We start from the raw sequence: 19,111 nt of genomic DNA, 5'->3' as shown, positions 1-19,111 counted from the left end.
AGCTACTAAAGAGGATCTTTTCAGGATTTCTTTCATTTGTGTCTTTGTTTATTGTGAGAGAGGGCATATGAGCCCACCTGAAAAAGGAGATCCAATTGTTTGGCCTATTTTCCTGAATAGCACACAGAGCTGTGATCCCCCCTGCAGGAACACACACCATCCTTCTGCCAGCTGGCTTGGTCAGTGTGGAGCTGGTCAGCGCTGGGAGTTTTGGAACAGCTGTAGCTGCACAGTGTAAAGGGACTGCACTGAGATAAAGCACTGTCTGTACTTTTCTTCCCCAGTGTCATAGAAGAGGGCTATGTTGTTGCAAAAAGCTCTAATCTGATAAAATCACATGGTTTATATGCTTAGAATTTACTCCAGTTTAACTATTTCTACTTGATTTCCCCACGATGCATCCCTTTTATCCCTGGCTGAGTGTGGCCAGTTCCAAGTCACTTTAAAGCTTTGGAATTGGACTCTCTTGATGCAGAATAAGAACATTCAGGCAAAGGTTAAATAAAGGGTAGTTAGCTCAGCTCTAAATTCACTCTGTGCATTAATCTAAATTGACTCCTGTGCACTGACAAACTCCTGGGTAATTCAATTGCCAGAGAAAGGTACTTTTTAAAAATTAACATTATGTTAAGGGGAGTTTAGACAGAATCAGTGTGTGAATGCAAGAGAAATCCTTTCATTCATACCTTCTCATGAGACTGCCAACAGGAATCTCTAAGTACTCCCATTGCTGTTGGTTTTGGTGTGTGAACACCTGCCCTTTAACAATTAGAATCAAACTCACAAGCTCATTTCCTGGGAGGTGAGAGCGATCAGGTGAAATGACTGGAGGCCTTACTGATCTGATGGGGATTTGGAGGGCCAGCAGACAGCCTCAAGTTCCCATGGCCAAACAAAAATCCATGAGTCCCTAAAGTCCTTTGCACAAATGAATTCTTCCTTTTTTACAGACCTCTCTGAAACAGAGACATGTCTGTGTGAAGACTGAGCTACAGATTTTCCCCAAAAGTTTTTACAAACAGTCTTTTTCAATAATGATTTTTTTACTTTGTTCTGTATAGGTGGAAGCCTCACTTGACAGTAACACTGAAATCTCCCCTGACCTACTTTCTGTTCTCAGCAGCACAAGGTGAAGTCTGCTCTTGAACACAGTTTTATTTCTGCTCTTTCCCAATTCCCTGGAAAAGCAAGAGACCAAACCAACTTTATCAGAAATATAGAAACTCAAGGTCAGGACTTTCCCTCTAGGGACAATTTACCTGTCCATGCAAAACAGGCGGGTGTGAACAGCTCTTGATAGGAAAGATGCCACCTTTCCTGTACCAAACATTCACCAATTATGTAAGATTGCTGGAGAATAACGAACTACCACTTGACAGCTCCCTAAAATTACGGCTCTTGAAGGTTTTTGTGGTAGCTGCAGTTGTTTGTATATCCAGAGTTAAGAGTATCTGCCCTCTGTGAATGGAGGGGGGGTGTTAAAGCCAGCTCAGAACTGGATCTCTCCCCATTAATGGTACAATGTCCTTGTAGCCTCCTCCAGTGTTTGGGAAGTTCACCAGAAGTGAGAAGTCTTTCAACTGTGCAAAATCTGTGCTCGTCAACTCTGCCCTGGCCAGTCTTTCTGCTGCAGAAGATGTTAAAAAATGACAGTCCCTCCCAGTTGGTAGATTTGATGTTCAAGGACCTGTGTCACAGTCCTTGCCAATACGGCTCTGCATTTTGTCCTGTCAAACACTAAGTTTGGGGGTTGGTTTGTTTGGGTTTTGTTGTTTAATGAGGACTGAGAAAAAGGATTCCATTAAAAGATGGGATATATATTTGTTCTTTCTGGAATATTTTTTGCCAAAGAGATTACAATAAAATTCTTGAGTAAACAGTGTCTACCTGAGAGAGGTAACCCAGCTAACAGGACAGTTTCCTGCTAACATTCCAACCACCTACTTAACATTAATTCATGGCAGTACAGGAATGATTGACAGGAGGCTTTACAGAGAGAGATGTCTGGGTAGTGTGTCCATCCTGTCTGTGTGAACTGCATGTTGCTGATCTTGGACATGGACAGCAGAGCAGAGGAACGATACGATGAAGAACCAGATGTTGTTAAACTGCTGGGCATTTGGTGATGCCACCCAACTGTGTTTATTTTATCCTTGGAAATGGAACAACTAAAGGTTCTTTGTAGAGGGGAAGCCCAATTGAGTTGGTTGGAATTCAGGCACAAAGAATCCAGAAGAATTTTTGAACTGTTTATCATGGAAGCATAGGAAAATAGTGGGGTTTGAAATAGAGCTCTTCTGGATTAATAGGGGAAGCCTTTATGCAAAATGTTCCTGTAATTGCAGGCTCATGTTCTGAGTGCCTTATGAGGGGAGATGCATCCTCAATGGCATCTTTGTTTGTCTTAAAATGGAAAGAGATAGAAAAAAGCAATTAAAGCAGAGTCATTGAAGTGCCACAAATCTGAGCATTCAGCTATGCACTCTGGCTAAGATTGTTGGTTAATTTTCCTGTTAAAAAAATTATTGCTACTTTCTGTACTTGACTTGTACTGTGGCCAGACTACTGACAGGAGATGAATTTTCTCTTTTTGTTTCAACTGTGGTCTTTTCTCTCTTCCTGCTTCTCATCCTAAAGCAATCTCTGATGAATGTGCATGTAGAAATGAGAGGTTAATTATCTCTGTTGTATTCTTGGCATCCTTGGTATTCCGGTGAATCTTGTAAAGAAATAGTAAAGAGTCTGGTATTGGTAATTTCAAAAATAGGTGGACTTTTCTCTCAGTGTATATCAGTTGATACTCTGGTAGTGAATTGTGTATTTATCAAGCTTTATGAAAATGAAAACCAGACCTCTTGCTTCCCTATCTTGTGGTCTAAGTGCCACCTAGGCAGGTCCACCATTTAATTCGTATCTCCCAGGAACAGAAAATTCCTGGGGAAAATCAACAGACATCTTTTATATAGTGATAAGGAAATACAGTTTCAAAAGAAAATGGCTTGGGTTTATCCTGTAATACCTACTCATAACAGCAGTCTAATATTAGTGGAAGATTAACATTATTCAGTCATTTAAATGTCAAATCTTTATGGCAAACCAGAACAGACTTTGAGTTAAATCTCAGAGACTCTTGCTTTCTAGCTCTGTGTGTGTGTCTGTGTGCTGTTTAATCTCCCTGGCCAGCACAGAGGATGTTGTGATCTCCTCATTAAAGACGTCACACTGAGAAGATTGGAGTAGAGGAATAAATAGAACAAGTGTTAGAAAGCCAAGGAGCTCATCTTAGTTGAACTAAAATGCACTCCACACACACTGCTTTCCCCATAGGTTTGTTTCTCCTAAGTAAGATTCAGTTCCCATTTTGCAGAGTATCATGACAGCTCATTTGAGTCTCTTCTACGTATATTTGCATCCTTTTCTTAATGTTGTTTCACCTCTCTGTGTTACTCAATGAACAGTATTTTTTACAAGTTACTCCTCCGGTGGAGAAGGCAGACAAGGGCAATGGCTCCCAGACAGCAAAGAGGCTGAAAATTTCACTGAGGAGGTTCAGTAGGGAGCTTGAGCAGTTAAAGTTCTGCTGTTCCTGGGCTGACTGTATTCCTAATCCTGTATTCCTGGCCTGTACACTGGACCTGGTCTGGGCAGGGGCTGCCAGACCCATCCAGGCTGATTCTGTCTTTGCAGGTGCCAGGGACAGTCACAGTGTCACTGCTGACAGGTCTGCTCTTTATCCTTAGAACTGCCCTGTGTGGAGCAATAGGGCTGTCAGATGTTCACACACTCCTCTCACATAGAGGAGATCCAACAAAACAAGGACATGTTTCTGCATGGCATTTTGTGGAGGGAAGAATGGCAGCCTGATGTTCAGGAGCTCAGCTACAGGTAGGTATCTAAGATTTGAAAGATTTCACACTAAAATGTTACACTGCCTGTGAAAACAGATTGCATGAAAAGAATTGAGTGAAAAATGAATCCTTGCCCATTCTCAACTGGATCTGGTGAGGCTGGAACTGCTGGAAACTTTTTCAAGCAAAGTTAACTTAGGAAAAGCTTGCTGCTGGAACTTACTGCTTTTTGCCAGATTTTTTTTCCAGAACTCTGCTTATGCTTTGTCCTGCTCTGATCCCAAAAGATTCTGAAATAATGTCATGAAAAAGGAAACAAGGCACGATGGAACAGAGTGGACATTTCCATGCAGTGACTTCCTGCTTGCAGTCCTGCTCTGGGAACCTTCAGTGGATATGGAAAGAACTAATCCCAAACTACAGTTCCATTACAATGCCGTGTAAGGAAATGTCTCAGTGTTATGTGTCTTATTCATGGCCCCTTGTAATAGAGCTGGTCTGGTGGCATTCACTTTGGAAGCACAACTCTGCCTAGCACAGAGGGTTTATTTTTAGTGTTTTAACCAAACAGCTTCAAGACTTAGCAATTTCTCTAAAGGTTAATGCCTTGACCACTGACACTCTGTATTCGAGGAATCTGAGGGGTCAGGTGGGGTGAAGCGGTGCCAGGCTGTTTGGACTTACTTAAGCAAAATATTTGGTTTATATTGGTTCATTTCTTTAGAGTCCTTTAGTCAGTCATCTCTAACTGTCATTCTGTGCAAAATGGATGGTCCCTTTGTGCAAGTGGGGCCTGCCTGTCCCTGCCAGCAGTGAACAGCCAGAGCATTTGTCACAAGACTTTGTCCTTTCAGATTTACTGCTCACTGCCTTTTGCAAAATTATTGCTGCAGTTCCCAGAGCTGGCAATTCTGAGGACAATTTCAATACATGAAGTAGTTCTGTGTTTCCAGTCATTCACCGGGCTCCCCTTTACATCCAGTGAAATGCTGTGGAAGGAAACCTTTTAATAAAGGAGGTTGGAAACTGTCAGGGGCATTGCTAATTTTTAAAGTGGAGGAGATTTTTTAACTTAGTTGGCTGCTTGCCTTAAGTGAACAAAGAAGCAACCTGTGATACCAAAGCATGACCCTTAACGGGCTTCACTGAAGCTCTTCCAGCTCAAAATATCCTTGAGTGTCCAGACTTGAAACGCAAAAGGAAATTAAGCATTTTCACAGGAACTCTGGTTGAATTAATATGAAGCAAGGCAGGAACAAATGTGGTATTTTCCCCCATGACTTACCTATTTTATATTTCTGGTGCTTTAAGTTGTCTTAAAGAATGAGAATGTTAATTGTAAGTTTCAGAGGTTTAAGCATTTTTCTAGCTTAGAATTATTTTGCTTTTATTGTCTGAGCTAATACAGCCATTTGGCTGTCCTGCTTTAAAACACCATTTTAGATACTAAAAAGCCCTTCTAATTCTGCAAGAAGTCCTCTTTATTTCCTTCCTGCTCCCCACTTCCATGAGTAATGCTTGGCAGTGATTCAGAATCACCCTGCTTAGACAGGGTGACTGAAAAACCACCAAAAGCAAGAGACACACGGAGTGAAGGGAACCACTGGCACCCACCCCACAGCCTGACTGCAGCAATCTGCTCCTGCAGTCACTCCAAGATACAGTGAGAGTTTCCATCAGCCTGAGAGCACAGATCCTGGCTGCTTAAAGAGAGAGGCAGGGTTGTCTGTTTGAAGCACAAGTCTTGAAACCACCTCCTGTGATGTCTCCCCCTTTTCTCTCACTGATTCATTGTGTGGCTGTGGGCAAGTCTTCATACTTATTTCCCAGTCTCCACAATAGGCAGCTGTTAAAAAGCTACTTTGAGAACATGATTTGAAGTTTTTGAAGCACAGTTAATGGTTTAAGTTATTAATCACTGAGCTGTAAGTGTATTGCCTGTTCAGTGGGACATCCTGTCTCTAGTTAATTGAAGGGATTTGCCTCCTGTCTGGGGTGGCCCAAGGCAGGTGACAGTGACAGTGAGAAGCTGTGCAAACTGGTAGGATAGTTCATTCAAATCCAAATCGCTCATCAATTTCCAGTCTACAGATCTGTTCTTAGAAGTACATGATATAATAATAATTCCAGTAAATTACATATAATTTTAAAGCACATGAAGCTGATCAATCGGTGGATTATCAGAGGTGAGTGGCCTTTGGAGCTCAGTAGGCTGATGTGCTGGAGAGCTCTGTAAGACATGAAGTGAAGGAGAGAAAAAAGAAATTAAACATTAATGGGGAAAAAAGCACATAGTCACAAGATAAGCAGTGGCAGTTGGAAGTCATCGAGGCTTTTTGTGTTGTCGGTTCCTTATTCTACCAGGAGGACACTTTCAGTCCAAAATATTACTGGGAGTGCAGGGGATGGATAAAGAGAACAGCGGGGGGACCTGCTGATGCTCAGCTTTGCCATTCTCAATAAACATCACTTTGCTCAATAGAGAAATTATTGCAGAGGCCTTTGAGGAACAAAGGCATCGTCTGGCCCCAAGCAGTGCTGATAAAACTGCTTCTTTAGAGCCTTTTAGGTTTGCTTTCTCCCCACTCTTCACACCAGGCTACAGGTCATTCAAGTGAAACTATATGAAAATGCCAGCTAAGCAGCCATGTTTATCCCATTTAAAAAATTGGTCAAAGAAGTCTTTGTTCCCCTGCTCAGGTCTGTGCCCTGTCAGTGTGGGGAAGTGTGAGGATCCTTTTAGACATGTAAAAAAAATCCAATCCTTCAGTGTTGCAAAAATGACGGGAAATCGAGCCAAGCTTTCTTTTATAAGCAAGCCACTATAATGCATATTTTAAAACCATTGAATAATTTTATAAAATAAAGAGACATATCAAGGTTTAAAATCCTCATTCCACTAAAGCTAATTTTGTTGCATGACTGTTGTGGTGTCCTGTGTTTCAACTGTGTAAAGAACAATAGACCATAACAATTTACAGAGAGGTAAATTCCGCTGAGGGCTTCTGGTTGCAACCTTATCTCTGAAAAAGAAGTTATTCACCAGAAGCCTTAGATGCATTAATTCCATAGTACTCCCTCTAGTTCACTTTTTGCTGAGAACCTAGAAATTTTACCATAATAGTTCATCTGTTATGAAGTGATTGTTCTGAAGTAGTTAAGACAAAATGAAGTTGTTTCAATCACTGAATCACTTCCAGTGTTCCCTTGCAGAGAGGAAAATTGTTTGTTGTGCTAAAATTAAAAAGTGGACAGACTTATTCCAAATTGTTTTGAGGTTTAAAGAATGTTACTCAATTTTAAGCATTCTGGATGTGGCTCCTCAAGGTGTCCTGCAAACTGTCTCACCTTTTGATACAGATCAGGCACCTTCCATAATGTTTCCATTATGTTTCATTTCTGTTTTCGTTTTCCCTTGTATATGTGGTGTGACTATTAACTTTCTCCCTAGTTACGTTTAGTTTTGTTCTTTCCACTGAGCAACAAGCAACCCACTTTAAAATTATGTCCTGGTAAAGCCCTATGGATTTTAAAGGTCACATTATTTTCTTGGATGAATGTATCATCCCCATTGATTCACCTGCTGTTACTGCAAACTCAGAGAATTACTGATGACATTAACTATGTTAATATTCAAAGCGTTCTTAGCACAAGCTCAGGCTTTTCTAACATGCTAATTTTTGAGAGCCATTTAAAATGCAGAGAAGATGGGGAGGAGTTGGGTATTGGAAAAGAGAATACAATTTGGAAACTGGAAAAGAGAATATAATTTTCTTTGTGCTATTCACGGTTCTGAGATGGTCCTGCAAGCAATGATGAGTTTTTCTAAGTTATTGATTATTTTACTACCCAGCTTGTAAAGCAATCTCCAGATGCTCCAGATCTGATGTTGTTTTTCCTGCTAAGGAATTGGTATAAAGGAATTCTGTCAAGGCTATTCAGAGAAGCCAAAGAAAAGCCTAAAAACGCAACAGAAAGCAGCATAAAACAACTGCATTGGTTCAGCTTGCTCTTATTTGGCACTGGTATCTGGTTCTAGGAACCATTTGAACATCTATTTCTAGAGGAAACAAAGCACATTTCTAATAGCAGCAGACAAAGCCCTTCCACAGATCTGGCACAGAAGGCAGTTTGCTCCCTGTGAGAGGAACCCACCCCATAAGCTGCTGATTTGTGTGTGGATTTGATTTGGAGCTAATTCCCACTTTAAACAACATTTTGGGATTTACTGTAAGTTTTGTTGTTATGCATCTCAAATCTTGGGGTGTGGGGTTTTCGAAACTTGTAAGTGATTTTTCTTTTTGGGTTGGCCTCAGTTCCCAGAGCTGTGCCTGGCACGTGCTCCAGGACCCTTGTCCTGTGGCCTTTGCTGGTGAATCAGGGTAACAACACGGCAGTGTCCTCTGCTGCAGGCAGGAGCTGCTCAGCACTGTCACCTGTTGCTTTTGTCTGAACAAATCAAAGATAACTTGCAAATGCCTAAATTGGTTCCTAATATTCATCAGTGACAAAAATTGTTGGGCTTCTGCAACACCAGACTCACCTGGACAGAGGTGTCAGCCTTGAAGCAGCATGTCTATGTCCCTCATTCAGCTGTTTGCAAACCACTGTCATTTGTTCTTTTTTACCTTTTTCCCTCCTCATGACCCTTAGCTTCATCTGAACTCTTTCCTTCTAAATGTACATTCATTTGTTTCTTGCTCCTTTAGTTTGAGGAAGAGAGGAAGAGCCAATGAAATGAGAGCTTGGCTTCATTTACAATATTGCAAAACGTTCTCCCACCCTGCATGCCCAGACTGGACTCTTCTCCTTCCAGAGTTTAGGAGCTCTCCAGTCTCATTGCTTTTATACAAAGTAACTGCTTTTGTTTAGACTATTGTAACTATTCACCGATTCTGGTTTAAATATTTAAGATTTGGAAAGATTTCACTGAATATTTTCAGACAGTTAATTGACAACAGTGAAAATTAAATATAAACTAACTTGAAGCAAACTCCATGTCTTATTCTGCTGTGTGATATCACCAGGATGCTGTGGAGTAGAGCTGTGCGTTAACTGTTCATTTTGATGAAAAGAGTGAATAATACTTGTATCATTCAATGTAAACCGTTTGAAAGGACAATTTTTTAATGGGATAGTCTGCATAAATTTTTTATTAGCAAATGCTGGACATGTTCACTGCATTTCCTGTGTGTGCAGAGTTAAGTGGCTTCTGTACTTCTCTGGTTTATTGACATCCCTTTGCAGCTGATCTGACTGTGAATTGACCAGGACTGCATTTTCACTGTAGACTTTTGCAAGATGCGTCAACCTGAGCCCTGGTAAGTTAAGAATTGTTCAGAGCTTCGAGCAGGAAATACGTGCTGGGAACACAGCTCAGCTTCTCAATGATCCCCCGAGGTGCAGGGAGACCATGGCACACAGCAGTGACACACAGCAGTGACACTGGGGCTTGGCAGCAGGACCAGCCTTACTGCCTGGGGGGAATGGTCTGAGCTCTGCCTGCTTCACACAGGACAGTGGGGCAACATGAACTGTGGGCGAATGGCTTGAGGTCGTGGGGGCCAAAAGAAGGGGACACAGCTCGCAGGTATCACACACGAGATATTTTATTAAACCACTCCATGAAGAAAGAAAAATAAAAGAAAAAGGCAAGCAAGAAAGAAAAAGATACTCTATAACTACAAGTTACACAATATATATTGTAAAATCCCACCCATATGTTGTATCACAGTGTCTGTGAACCTTATTACAGCTTCTTATTGGATGTCACTTTCTGCCCAGATGTCTCTCTCCTGTGAGAAATTTATCTCTTCAACATTCCTTTCTCATGGATATCTTCTCCCCAAACCTTCTTATCTCATTTTGGTTTTGCTATCCTGCTGGTTTTACTCATAGGACTAATTAAGTTTCAGTATTCTCATCTCTGGACCAAAAAGTACTACTAGGCCTAGCCTATAACCTCAAAACCTTTCCTAACTCAAAAAACCTGTTTTTATCCTCACAATTAACTGCTGCCCTTTTAGCATCAGTTTCTGTTACAGTTAAGGTAAGGTTGGCATGGTGTGCAGTAACTTGTGTGACTGTCATTCTAAGTATAGGCCAAGAGCAGCTTAACCCAGGACTGTCTGGTGGATGTTAAATGAAAATGTGTTGTGGTGATACCACACAAAGGTGTAAGGCAGAAAGTATAAAGGGAAGTACAAACTATACAAGTATATGATATTGTGTTGATCTTTTTGCTATAATGCTGTAACTGTTAAATATATCCCTCTGATTACATAATTTGCTGTGCAATTACTTTGTTGGTTGCTGAGGATTTTTGCTGCATTTTGTCGTGTGGTTCCCGTTAATCCGTGGATCTCCCTGGCTTCTGCTGCACAGCAATTTGTTCTGTGCAGGAGACTTTAAAAGCAGGCTCTTCTACAGCGAGTACAGGAGTGTCAGGAGTGCTTTGAAGGGATAATTGGCTTCCTTCCATCTGAGGATTTAACAGAGCACCTTTCCAGTCCCCAGCACCTCCCATCATTTGGAGAAGCACAGTAACCCATATCTTGTGTGTCACTCCAGGAAAGTTAGTTTATAATAGAGGAGTTTTTAAAAAGCCTGCTGTTGTAAGAGCTGTCATAGAATGTTTTCTGTCTTATCTGGAACTCAGGAGAATGTGCTGCTGTCTGAAAGCAGGAAAAGTTGACAGTGCCATACCCAAAGGCTCAGCAATGTTTGAGGAACAGCTTCCAGCTGGAGTGTTTGTTTTGGTATTTCTATTACGACACAGAATGGATGGGTGCTCAGTCAGTAGGTAGGATTTTGCACTGAATTTCATCCCTAGGCTGGGAGGACAGTGTCCTTTCCTCTTAACACACTGCCAGTGTGTGCCCTTGGTTGTTTATAAACACAAAACAGCAGCATTTCTCTTGAGTGTGAACAGAGGGAATTCAAGAGGCTGATGGAGCAAAATATCTGTGCATATGCTTAAATTTAAGCACACAATTAGGAGTTCTGCAGAAGAGGGATTTGGGAGTTGTAATAAAAAGTGAGATTAGAGATTGGAAAGATTAAAGGATGAATGGTATAAGTGAAGGAGAAACATAAAGCCATTTGGGTGGTTTCCTTCATAATCCTGTAGTTTGGTAGTTATTTTGGGTAACTTATATTGGTCCTTACTCCTCAGACTGGATTAAACAACTGAGGTGCAAATATTCTTTTGGGAAAATATGTCTGATAATATAAAATGTAAATCCTGAAGGTTGGTCTTTACTTACTTGCTCACCCATGTCATGACTCCTGCTCGTGTCTGCTTTTCATGGCAAACAATGTAAAACCAGAAGTGAAAGTTGGTCGGTCCAGATCAGAGGCTTTTTTGGGTCTACAGCAGAGATGTAAGTCTGAATTGTTCAGAGCTTTCAGCTCCACCTTCTCTCTGTCATTTGTCCCATAGGACAACTCTCTTAATGTTTCATTTTATGTGGAAAAAAAAATAAAAGCTGGCAAAGATGCTGAAAGACCTTATTTCTGGAGGGGTTATGAACATTAGGGTTCCTTTTATTATGAAAGATAAGAGTGCAGCAGTTCCTAAGGTTTTTAAAGGGTGTAGACAGCAAGGAATAAAATGAAAAATGGATCGTTTTAATGAAAGAAATGACACCTACTGTTTGCTGCAGCCTGAGATACTCCAGAAGTGCTAAACATTACAGCACACAAATAACAGGGAGATTGAGGCAGAACTTTTAACTCTGTTCTACTTTAATGATTAATTTTGTTTGTACTGTCTCTTCCCTCAAGGTTATTCTTAATTACAAGTGTGGTAATACAAGGGAATCTTTTGCAATGCTAAAGCACTGAAAGATAAGGATGTACATTTTAATTTGTTTGAACAAAGTGATCTCTACGACAGATACAAAAAAAAGAAAAAACTTCTGACATCAGAGCTATTCAAGACAGCAAAATTTGGATTTAGAAATGCACAAGCCATTTCCCTTCATCAGGCTGAGCAAAGTGGGTCTGTGAGGAAGCTAATTCATGTCATGTATATAAAGCAAGTTGAATTCCAGCTACTACAAAGCTTTTATGTAAGACTTTGCTGACCCAATAGGTGGTGGAATATAAATAGATCAACAGAACACCCTTCCTTCTGCTGTTCTACCTAATCCTTTCTTGCCTTCAGGATTGAAGAGTATTTGATCTATTGAGTCTTAAATAAGACATTGTTTCCAAAAAACCACCAGACCCAACAACATCCAGGTGAATGAAAATTTAAGTGTAAGAGTGTTCCTGTGACTGAGAGTGATAAACTGAATTAAAAAATACACTGTTGTCCTTCCTTTTTACCCCCACACATACCAACTTCACAAAACTGTAACTGCCTGACTTTCTACTTGCTCTTTGTAGCTACCCCTGCCAGGTGGCTTGACATGAGCCTCTTCAAAAAAAGTAATTGTATTAAACCAATATTAATTTATTTTCTCCTTTTCAATAATACTTAAAATGCCCTCTTCATCCTGCCTGCAGGTCTCCACTGCTGCTCAGGAGACACAGCACTCTTTATTTTTAGTAACAATATCTGTCATGCTGGGGTGGAAGAATCTTAAACCAATTAAACACATTAGAAGATAACAGTGTGTGTGGGTTTGGTTCAAGATCTCCATTTTCTTCACTCGGGGGCACGTCCTGGTACCAGCCTTTCTATCCAAGGTGACAGAAATAGTGTGATAAGCTGCTAACTAGGTAAGCAGTGCAGCTGCTGCTTTGTCAGGTATTCCCTTGTCAAGAAATCACTTGTGGTGGGTTCTGCCTCTGTTTAATCCCATTACAGTTTTATCTCAGTTTTGACTTAGAATTTTTTTTCAGGTGCCTGTGTCTTTTTAAACATATATTTTTTTAATGTACATGAAGTGTTTTTTCCAATTGAAGAAGGTTGTGCTTGTGTACTTTTAAGATCTAATTATTTGTTCCTCCCTTTTAATAATGCTTAGTTACTGGGAAAGAACTTGTGTCTGTGTCCACTTATTTTAATTTTGTGTATACACTGTGATTAGCAGGTTGATTTCATTTTTTTCATTTGCAGAAGTTGGAAAAGCATGTCCTGAACCAACACATGCAGCTGTCAAGGCCAGAAAGGCTTTGCCTGCACTGACACCAAAGCTGTATTCGTTTGATATGGAATTCCTGCAGGTTAGCAGTGTTCAGTTTTCCGGGTACTGTGACATGAGGCAGGCTCTCAGCAGCAAGGTATAGCCCTGGGCTTTTTATTTACTCTTCATCTTTAATTTGGCAGTCAGAACCCAAAGCATGGGGCACGCTGTTCTGCGTGGATTTACAGTGGAACATCAAAATAAAATATAATATAGCCAGGTAGCAATTTGTACAAGTCCAGCACCCCAAATGTTAACATATCCAAGATGGTTCAGCATGGCAGCATAACTGGTATCATGTTCCTTGGAATGGATTGAGAGATAAATCCTGATAGGGAGAAGTGGCAGAGGTCAACAGTCCACAGTAGTGTTTCTCTCACCAGAAATAGTAGGTCACTAATACTCTCTTACTGTGTATTTCAAGTAAGAATGATAATTAAGCTGTCAGGCCTCTTCTCTCTGGAGGGCACTTCTAATATAGTAATACTTTTGAAAATGGTAAATGTGACTTCAGAGTGCTCTGAAAATTGATAAGGGAAGAGGGACAGGAAGACAAGGCAAGTCATGGTAAGAGAAAGGAATAGTCTATTAGTCAGAGTACTGATACAGCAATTGGGAGGCTGGATCAGTTCCTGTGCAGAGCTGGGTTTGCTCTTCTGGTTGGTGGTTCATCTCCAGCTTAGAGGAACTTTTCTGCTGCTCAGTTTGGCACCAAGCGGCCAATGGCCAAACCCATGAGCTCATAACTCCTGCTGATATTGATGGTGAACAAGTAGTAAGTAAATACTTGTGAGGGGGTCATTTTTTAAATGTAGTACAGGTTTTTGATAATCAAATGCCCAATTTGCTGAATTACTGTACAGCTCATAGTCGAGAGTGTTTGCATCACAGAGTGTCATGAAGACAAATGGGTTTGTTGGTGAGATGCTCAGATTGTCTCATTTGTTACTTTCCCCTTGTACATGGCATTTGATAGGTGGTACTCTGCTTTCTATGCAAGTGGCTTCACCCTGGCTACTGTGTATGTTTGCCCGTGGGAAGATGTATGGAAAAATGGTGGATTTTTTTGGACATTTTAAATTACCTTTGGGGTACTTCCATCCTGCAGGTTGTGTTGACTGAGGCCTTTGGGTTTTCCAGCCAGCACCACGTGAAGTGCCCAGCCCTGCTGCAGGTTCTTCTTGCCGTTCTGCTGCTCATTTTCTCTCTAATTGGTGTGTCAGCCCCCATCCATCTCCCTTGGGCTGTGAGCTGGGGAGAGAGCTCCACTTTCCAGCTTACTGCCAGGATATGGAGGTGGCATATGTGGCATTCAGATGAAGATGCTTTTCGTCTTCTCTCCCTTTTGCCTTAATTCCAGAAAAAGTGTTAATGTGTTTTAGAACAGGCCTAGAAGGACATGAGCAGGCTGCCCTGTGCTCCCTCTTCCATGCTCCAAGTTGTTGCTAACTTTTGTGTAAACAGAACCTTTTCATGCAATTCCCTCTTGTCCTTTCAGTGGGACATGGAAAGTCTGGCCAGTCTTCAGGAAGGGAGAGACTCCTCACATCTGTGCTGCAGCAGCCATTTTCCCTTCCTTCCTCCACACACATAATTTTAAAACAAATGTTGCCCTGTAATGCAAAATTTGCTAAAGCATCTGTTTCTTCCCAGGAGCTCTGGAAAAATGTGATCAGTGTGACGAGTTTGTGTGAGTCTGCCTGGAAACTGTGTGTGTTAAGAGGATGAGTTCACCATGCAAATTTCTGACAGCTCCTATTTATACCCTCGTCAAGGTCCATATTGTCCCTCTGCTGTTTCTCTGCTCCCCAGTCAGTTCCTTGAGCAGTTGCTCTGGGAAGTGCTGAGTACCGAGGGTGTGCTGCCATAAAGCAGCTGAAGGAAACTCCTGGAAAGATGCTGGTTTGTGTAGGTTCATCTCACAGATCCTGCTCTGTTCAGTCTCTGGTGTTCACCCTGGTGCATCCTCGCAGCCACCCTGATGAGCTTTGGAGCAGGAGGGCCTGAGGCTCACAGATGGCCGTGTCCCCACTCAGGGGAGCGTCAGGCAGCTCTGCAGGCTCCTCGTTCTGCAATGTCAGTGTCTGAGTCGTCCTGTGGGAACAACTTTTCAAGTTGTGCTTAAGATCATTGCTCATTGTTGCTCTGGAAATACGAGTATTTCCTACTTGCCTATAACTTTAACAACTAATTCACTGATTCAGGATTTTTGAAAGCTGGCACAGCCTCAGTTGCTGAGAGTGGAAAGAGAAGATCTCTCTGCATGGCACTCGACAGCAGAGAATTCCCATGAGTGGCAGTTACAAGGTCAGCAGCAGTAGAGCAACCCATGATATTAATATTTTGTAAGCTAAGAAAACGAGCTTGGTGGGATGTTACTTTTTTCCTAACATTATATAGGAAACACTCCTTTTTCTAGGATTTTTCAAATGCTGGAGAACAAGTTTGTGTAGAATTATCTGTTATTGTTAGCAAAGCTCTGGCAGCACAGTGACACTGCCTTTATCCTCTAGAAGCAATGCAAAATGATAAATGAGATTAACAAGCTTCAGTCTGAAGTGAAAACTAAATCTATAACTATACAACTCTTGTTGAATTCATTCTGGTCAGGGGTTGGTTTGTTCATTTATTTTCTAGGAAAAAGCATCTCTTTTCCTTGGCCTCCTGAGAATTGGAAAACGTGATTGAAACTCAGCTGGAGTAGCCTATTTCAGAGCTTAGCAGAGAATACTACATGCATCATTTAGGGATGTAGATGGCTTGTTTTCCTTAATTTGCTTCCCAATCAGAAATTGGATGAACCTTCGGGATGCAGAAACAGGGAAAATCCTCTGGCAAGGAACAGAAGATCTGTCTGTACCTGGAGTGGAGCATGAAGGTACTGTGTGACTCTGTTGTGCATTTGGGGGCTGGGTGGTGCTACATTTCTGAGTTGCAAAGATACCCCTGCTCTGAAGATGTCATCTGTGGGCAAGTCTTACCACCTTTCCTCACATATTAAAATGGAACCTTCATCTCCATCAGAGCAGCCTGGGGAATTAATTAAAACATACTGTGGCTAGAGATTAATGCCCGTTGTACAAGGAATTGTTAAGACCTTTTCTGGAGCACAGTTCACTCATCCATCTAGAAGATGGATGACTGCAAACTGTAACAGATGCAAAGGAGAGCTATTAGGAGAAGCCGCTGGAAAGATTATGTATGGGAGGATGGTCTTTCTTGGGAGAAGAGAGGAAAAAAGGCGTTCTTGTATGGCTTAGCAAAAAAAGAAAGCTGAGATGGATAGGTGATGTTCAATAAGTAAATAGGCTGAGAAAGGGGAGAGGTGTCCAGCAGAGGAGGGTAATCTGACTGTGAGTTAAAAGGTGTGGGGAAATGCAGTTCTGGTACAGCCCTGCAACAGAAGGGTGAGGGCAGTCAGAATAATTGTTGTAAAATGAAAGCCATATGTGGCTTGAACTCGTTACATAGTACTGTGTGTGTGTCTGTTCTGTGGCTGTTGAGGGCAAATGACAGTCTAGACAGAGCAAACAAAGAACCAAATACGTAGTAGAGTGAATAAAATATATTTCTTTCAAACTATTTCTATTTGCTTTTTAAGAACGACTTCTATTTGATTTAAGTACAGATTTCTTTATAAAATGAACTGTTAAGTTTCAAATCATGACACTGTATTACTGCCTTAACTTACTATTACCACTTAGATGGAATAAAAACAATATTAATGTGGTATTGGATTGGTGCCGAAGTCTTAACGTTAAACTGCCTTAAGTAGTGAAAATCACTGCCTGAGCACCTGAAACTGGAATTAATCATCTAAACCAGCTTTTGACAGCAGGAGCTTTTCCCATCAGCTCATTCAGTGACGGGGAGACAAGTTGGGAGATGCAAATCTGTAAAGTTTCATTTCTTCCAATATATAAGCAAATCTTGGAGCGAGCGGCTGAGGTGTGGCACTTACAGAATCCTCTGGTGTTCCCCATCACCACAGCCAGCCTTCATTCATGAACTACAAACAGTCCTTGCATTGCTTAAGAAAAGTTGTAGTTTGAAATGTAAGATCAGCCTGGCACGGATGGCTTGTTCTCTTACTTCTCCATGTTTAAGGTAGCTGCATTAAACATATGAAAACATAATGATACAGATATTTTAATTGAATTTCAGTTTTTAACTAAACATAGTTGGACACAAAATTACTTGCTTGGTAAATTAGAAATGTGTCATTCATCATTTTCTAATCTAATCAGCATAAAGTATCTGACTAAATGTATGTTGGCTCTGTAGGTGCTTAAATAAATGTGCACATACATCCTGAAGTTAACAAAAAGCAGGAGTAAATTTAGGATTAAGTCTGTGCTGCATTCCAGCATTGTCTTAAAATGGACCTAACTGGTGAGAATTAAACTTCTTTCTTTTCTATCTTTTTAACAGAAAAAACAAATAAAAGGAAAATCAGTTTAAAAATTATTTCAATGAATTTTTCTGCTTGAAAGTGTAAATATAAATTAAAATATCTTAAATGAGATATTTAAAGACTACACAGTCCTACTTTTATTAAAAGCAATCCTCTATTTTATAGTTTTACAATATTAAAGCAAACATGCCAGCAGTCTGTCTTGGGGATGAAAGAATTGTAATTACTAAATTGCAGAATAGTTTTAATGACTCATTTTACACTTAACTGCAAAAGGATGTTTATCATAACAGCCTGTAGTCTGTACTTGTAAGGGTTGGTGCCATGCAGTTCTCTATGCTGTAAAAAAACCTTCTAAAATAATTAGAGAGCTTTTACATGTAACACTCTTCCCTTACACTTTTAATTTTCTTTTTTATCTTTTTTTTCTTACAAACCGTGGGCTGTGTACTCCTCCATGGGACAGGATGCTGCTTTACATTCCCTCACCCTACAGCTCTTGAGATTGGTTTCATATCAAGGTCCTACTCCATTAAACTGCTCTACATTAGATGAATTTGCCTGGGGTTGGATAGACTCTTATTAAACACCAGCCTGCTCTCTGCTCATGGATGTTTTGATATGCTTTCCATTTAGGAACAGTTTGGCTCATAACGCACATGCCAGCTGTATTCCCTCCCCTCTTTATTTCTAATAAAGTTACATGAAACATTCTCCAATATGCAGGAAGGATTATGCACAATCCACACCACTGAAAAATGAGGGGCTTGGGAGATTTTTACTGTATTGACTCTCCCCCATATTCTCCTGATTAGGACCTTTCAGCATATCAATCAGTGCTCCCAAACTCTCCCTTCTGTTACTCCTCCACTCTAAAAGAAAATAATGTTGTGAAATATCTAACAGGTACAGTTTGCCACTTGGTGTTGGTGTCCCGACCATTGCAAAGGCCCAGAAACCCGGATTGCCAAATTGCTCTCTCAAACTCTCTGATGTGGTACCAGCTTTATAGCCTGTGCAGGTCTCAGTGTTTCGGGAACAGGCATTTTGTGTCCTTGTACAGGACAACTTCCCAGAGCTCTGAGATGGCTGAGGAAGGGCTATGGGGTGAGAAACACCCCTTTGTGGTTCACTGGGGATGCTCAGTATGAAAGGGAAGGAGAAGTGAGAAGGGCTCACAGGCCTGGTGTGCTTAGCAGCCCTTTGGCTGCCTGTGATCCTCAGCACACTTCCCAAAGTAAAAACTGAAGTTGCTTCTCATATTTGAGCTTGAAAAGTTGTGGGGTTAAATAACAAACAACTAAGAACCAGCAGTCTGAGAGATCAGCGTTGTATCCCTGGTTCTGTCACAAGTTTCATTCCTGGCTCTGGGCAAGGTACTTAACCTGTTTACATCCTGGATTTCACTCTTGCAAATGTTAAAACAAAGTGCTTTGTGTTTGCATTTCTCCTGCTGCTGTGATTTTGAACTAGCACTAATCATTATTTCAAAGTATAGAATAATAGTTCCTGCAGCAGCTGGGTTTGTTTTATTGTGTCCAAATAACGTTTCTTTATCTGTATCACAGCTCGAGTTCCTAAAAAAATCCTGAAATGCAAAGCGGTGTCTCGGGAGTTAAACTTTTCCTCAGCAGAACAAATGGAGAAATTCCGACTGGAACAGAAAGTTTATTTCAAAGGGCAGTGTCTAGAAGGTATGGATGTGCTCTGTGTGC

At 41.0% G+C, this 19,111-nt stretch overlaps 1 protein-coding gene across 2 annotated transcripts in view; it reads left to right on the top strand.

Annotated features, from left to right (window-relative positions):
* The window catches only part of PDE6D (phosphodiesterase 6D), a 34,541-nt gene that overhangs the window by 11,614 nt on the left and 3,816 nt on the right, over positions 1 to 19,111 (top strand). For both annotated transcript variants that reach the window (XM_071566707.1, XM_071566708.1), the window contains exons 2-3: positions 15,772 to 15,860; positions 18,965 to 19,090. In XM_071566707.1, coding sequence (XP_071422808.1) covers positions 15,772 to 15,860; positions 18,965 to 19,090 — 215 coding nt within the window. The remainder of the gene's footprint in view (positions 1 to 15,771; positions 15,861 to 18,964; positions 19,091 to 19,111) is intronic.

This window comes from Pithys albifrons, chromosome 11 (assembly GCF_047495875.1).
Source record: "Pithys albifrons albifrons isolate INPA30051 chromosome 11, PitAlb_v1, whole genome shotgun sequence".
Taxonomy (NCBI): Eukaryota; Metazoa; Chordata; class Aves; order Passeriformes; family Thamnophilidae; genus Pithys; species Pithys albifrons.
The sequence above is the reverse complement of the archived record's forward strand: the minus strand, read 5'-3'. Positions and strand labels throughout refer to the sequence as shown.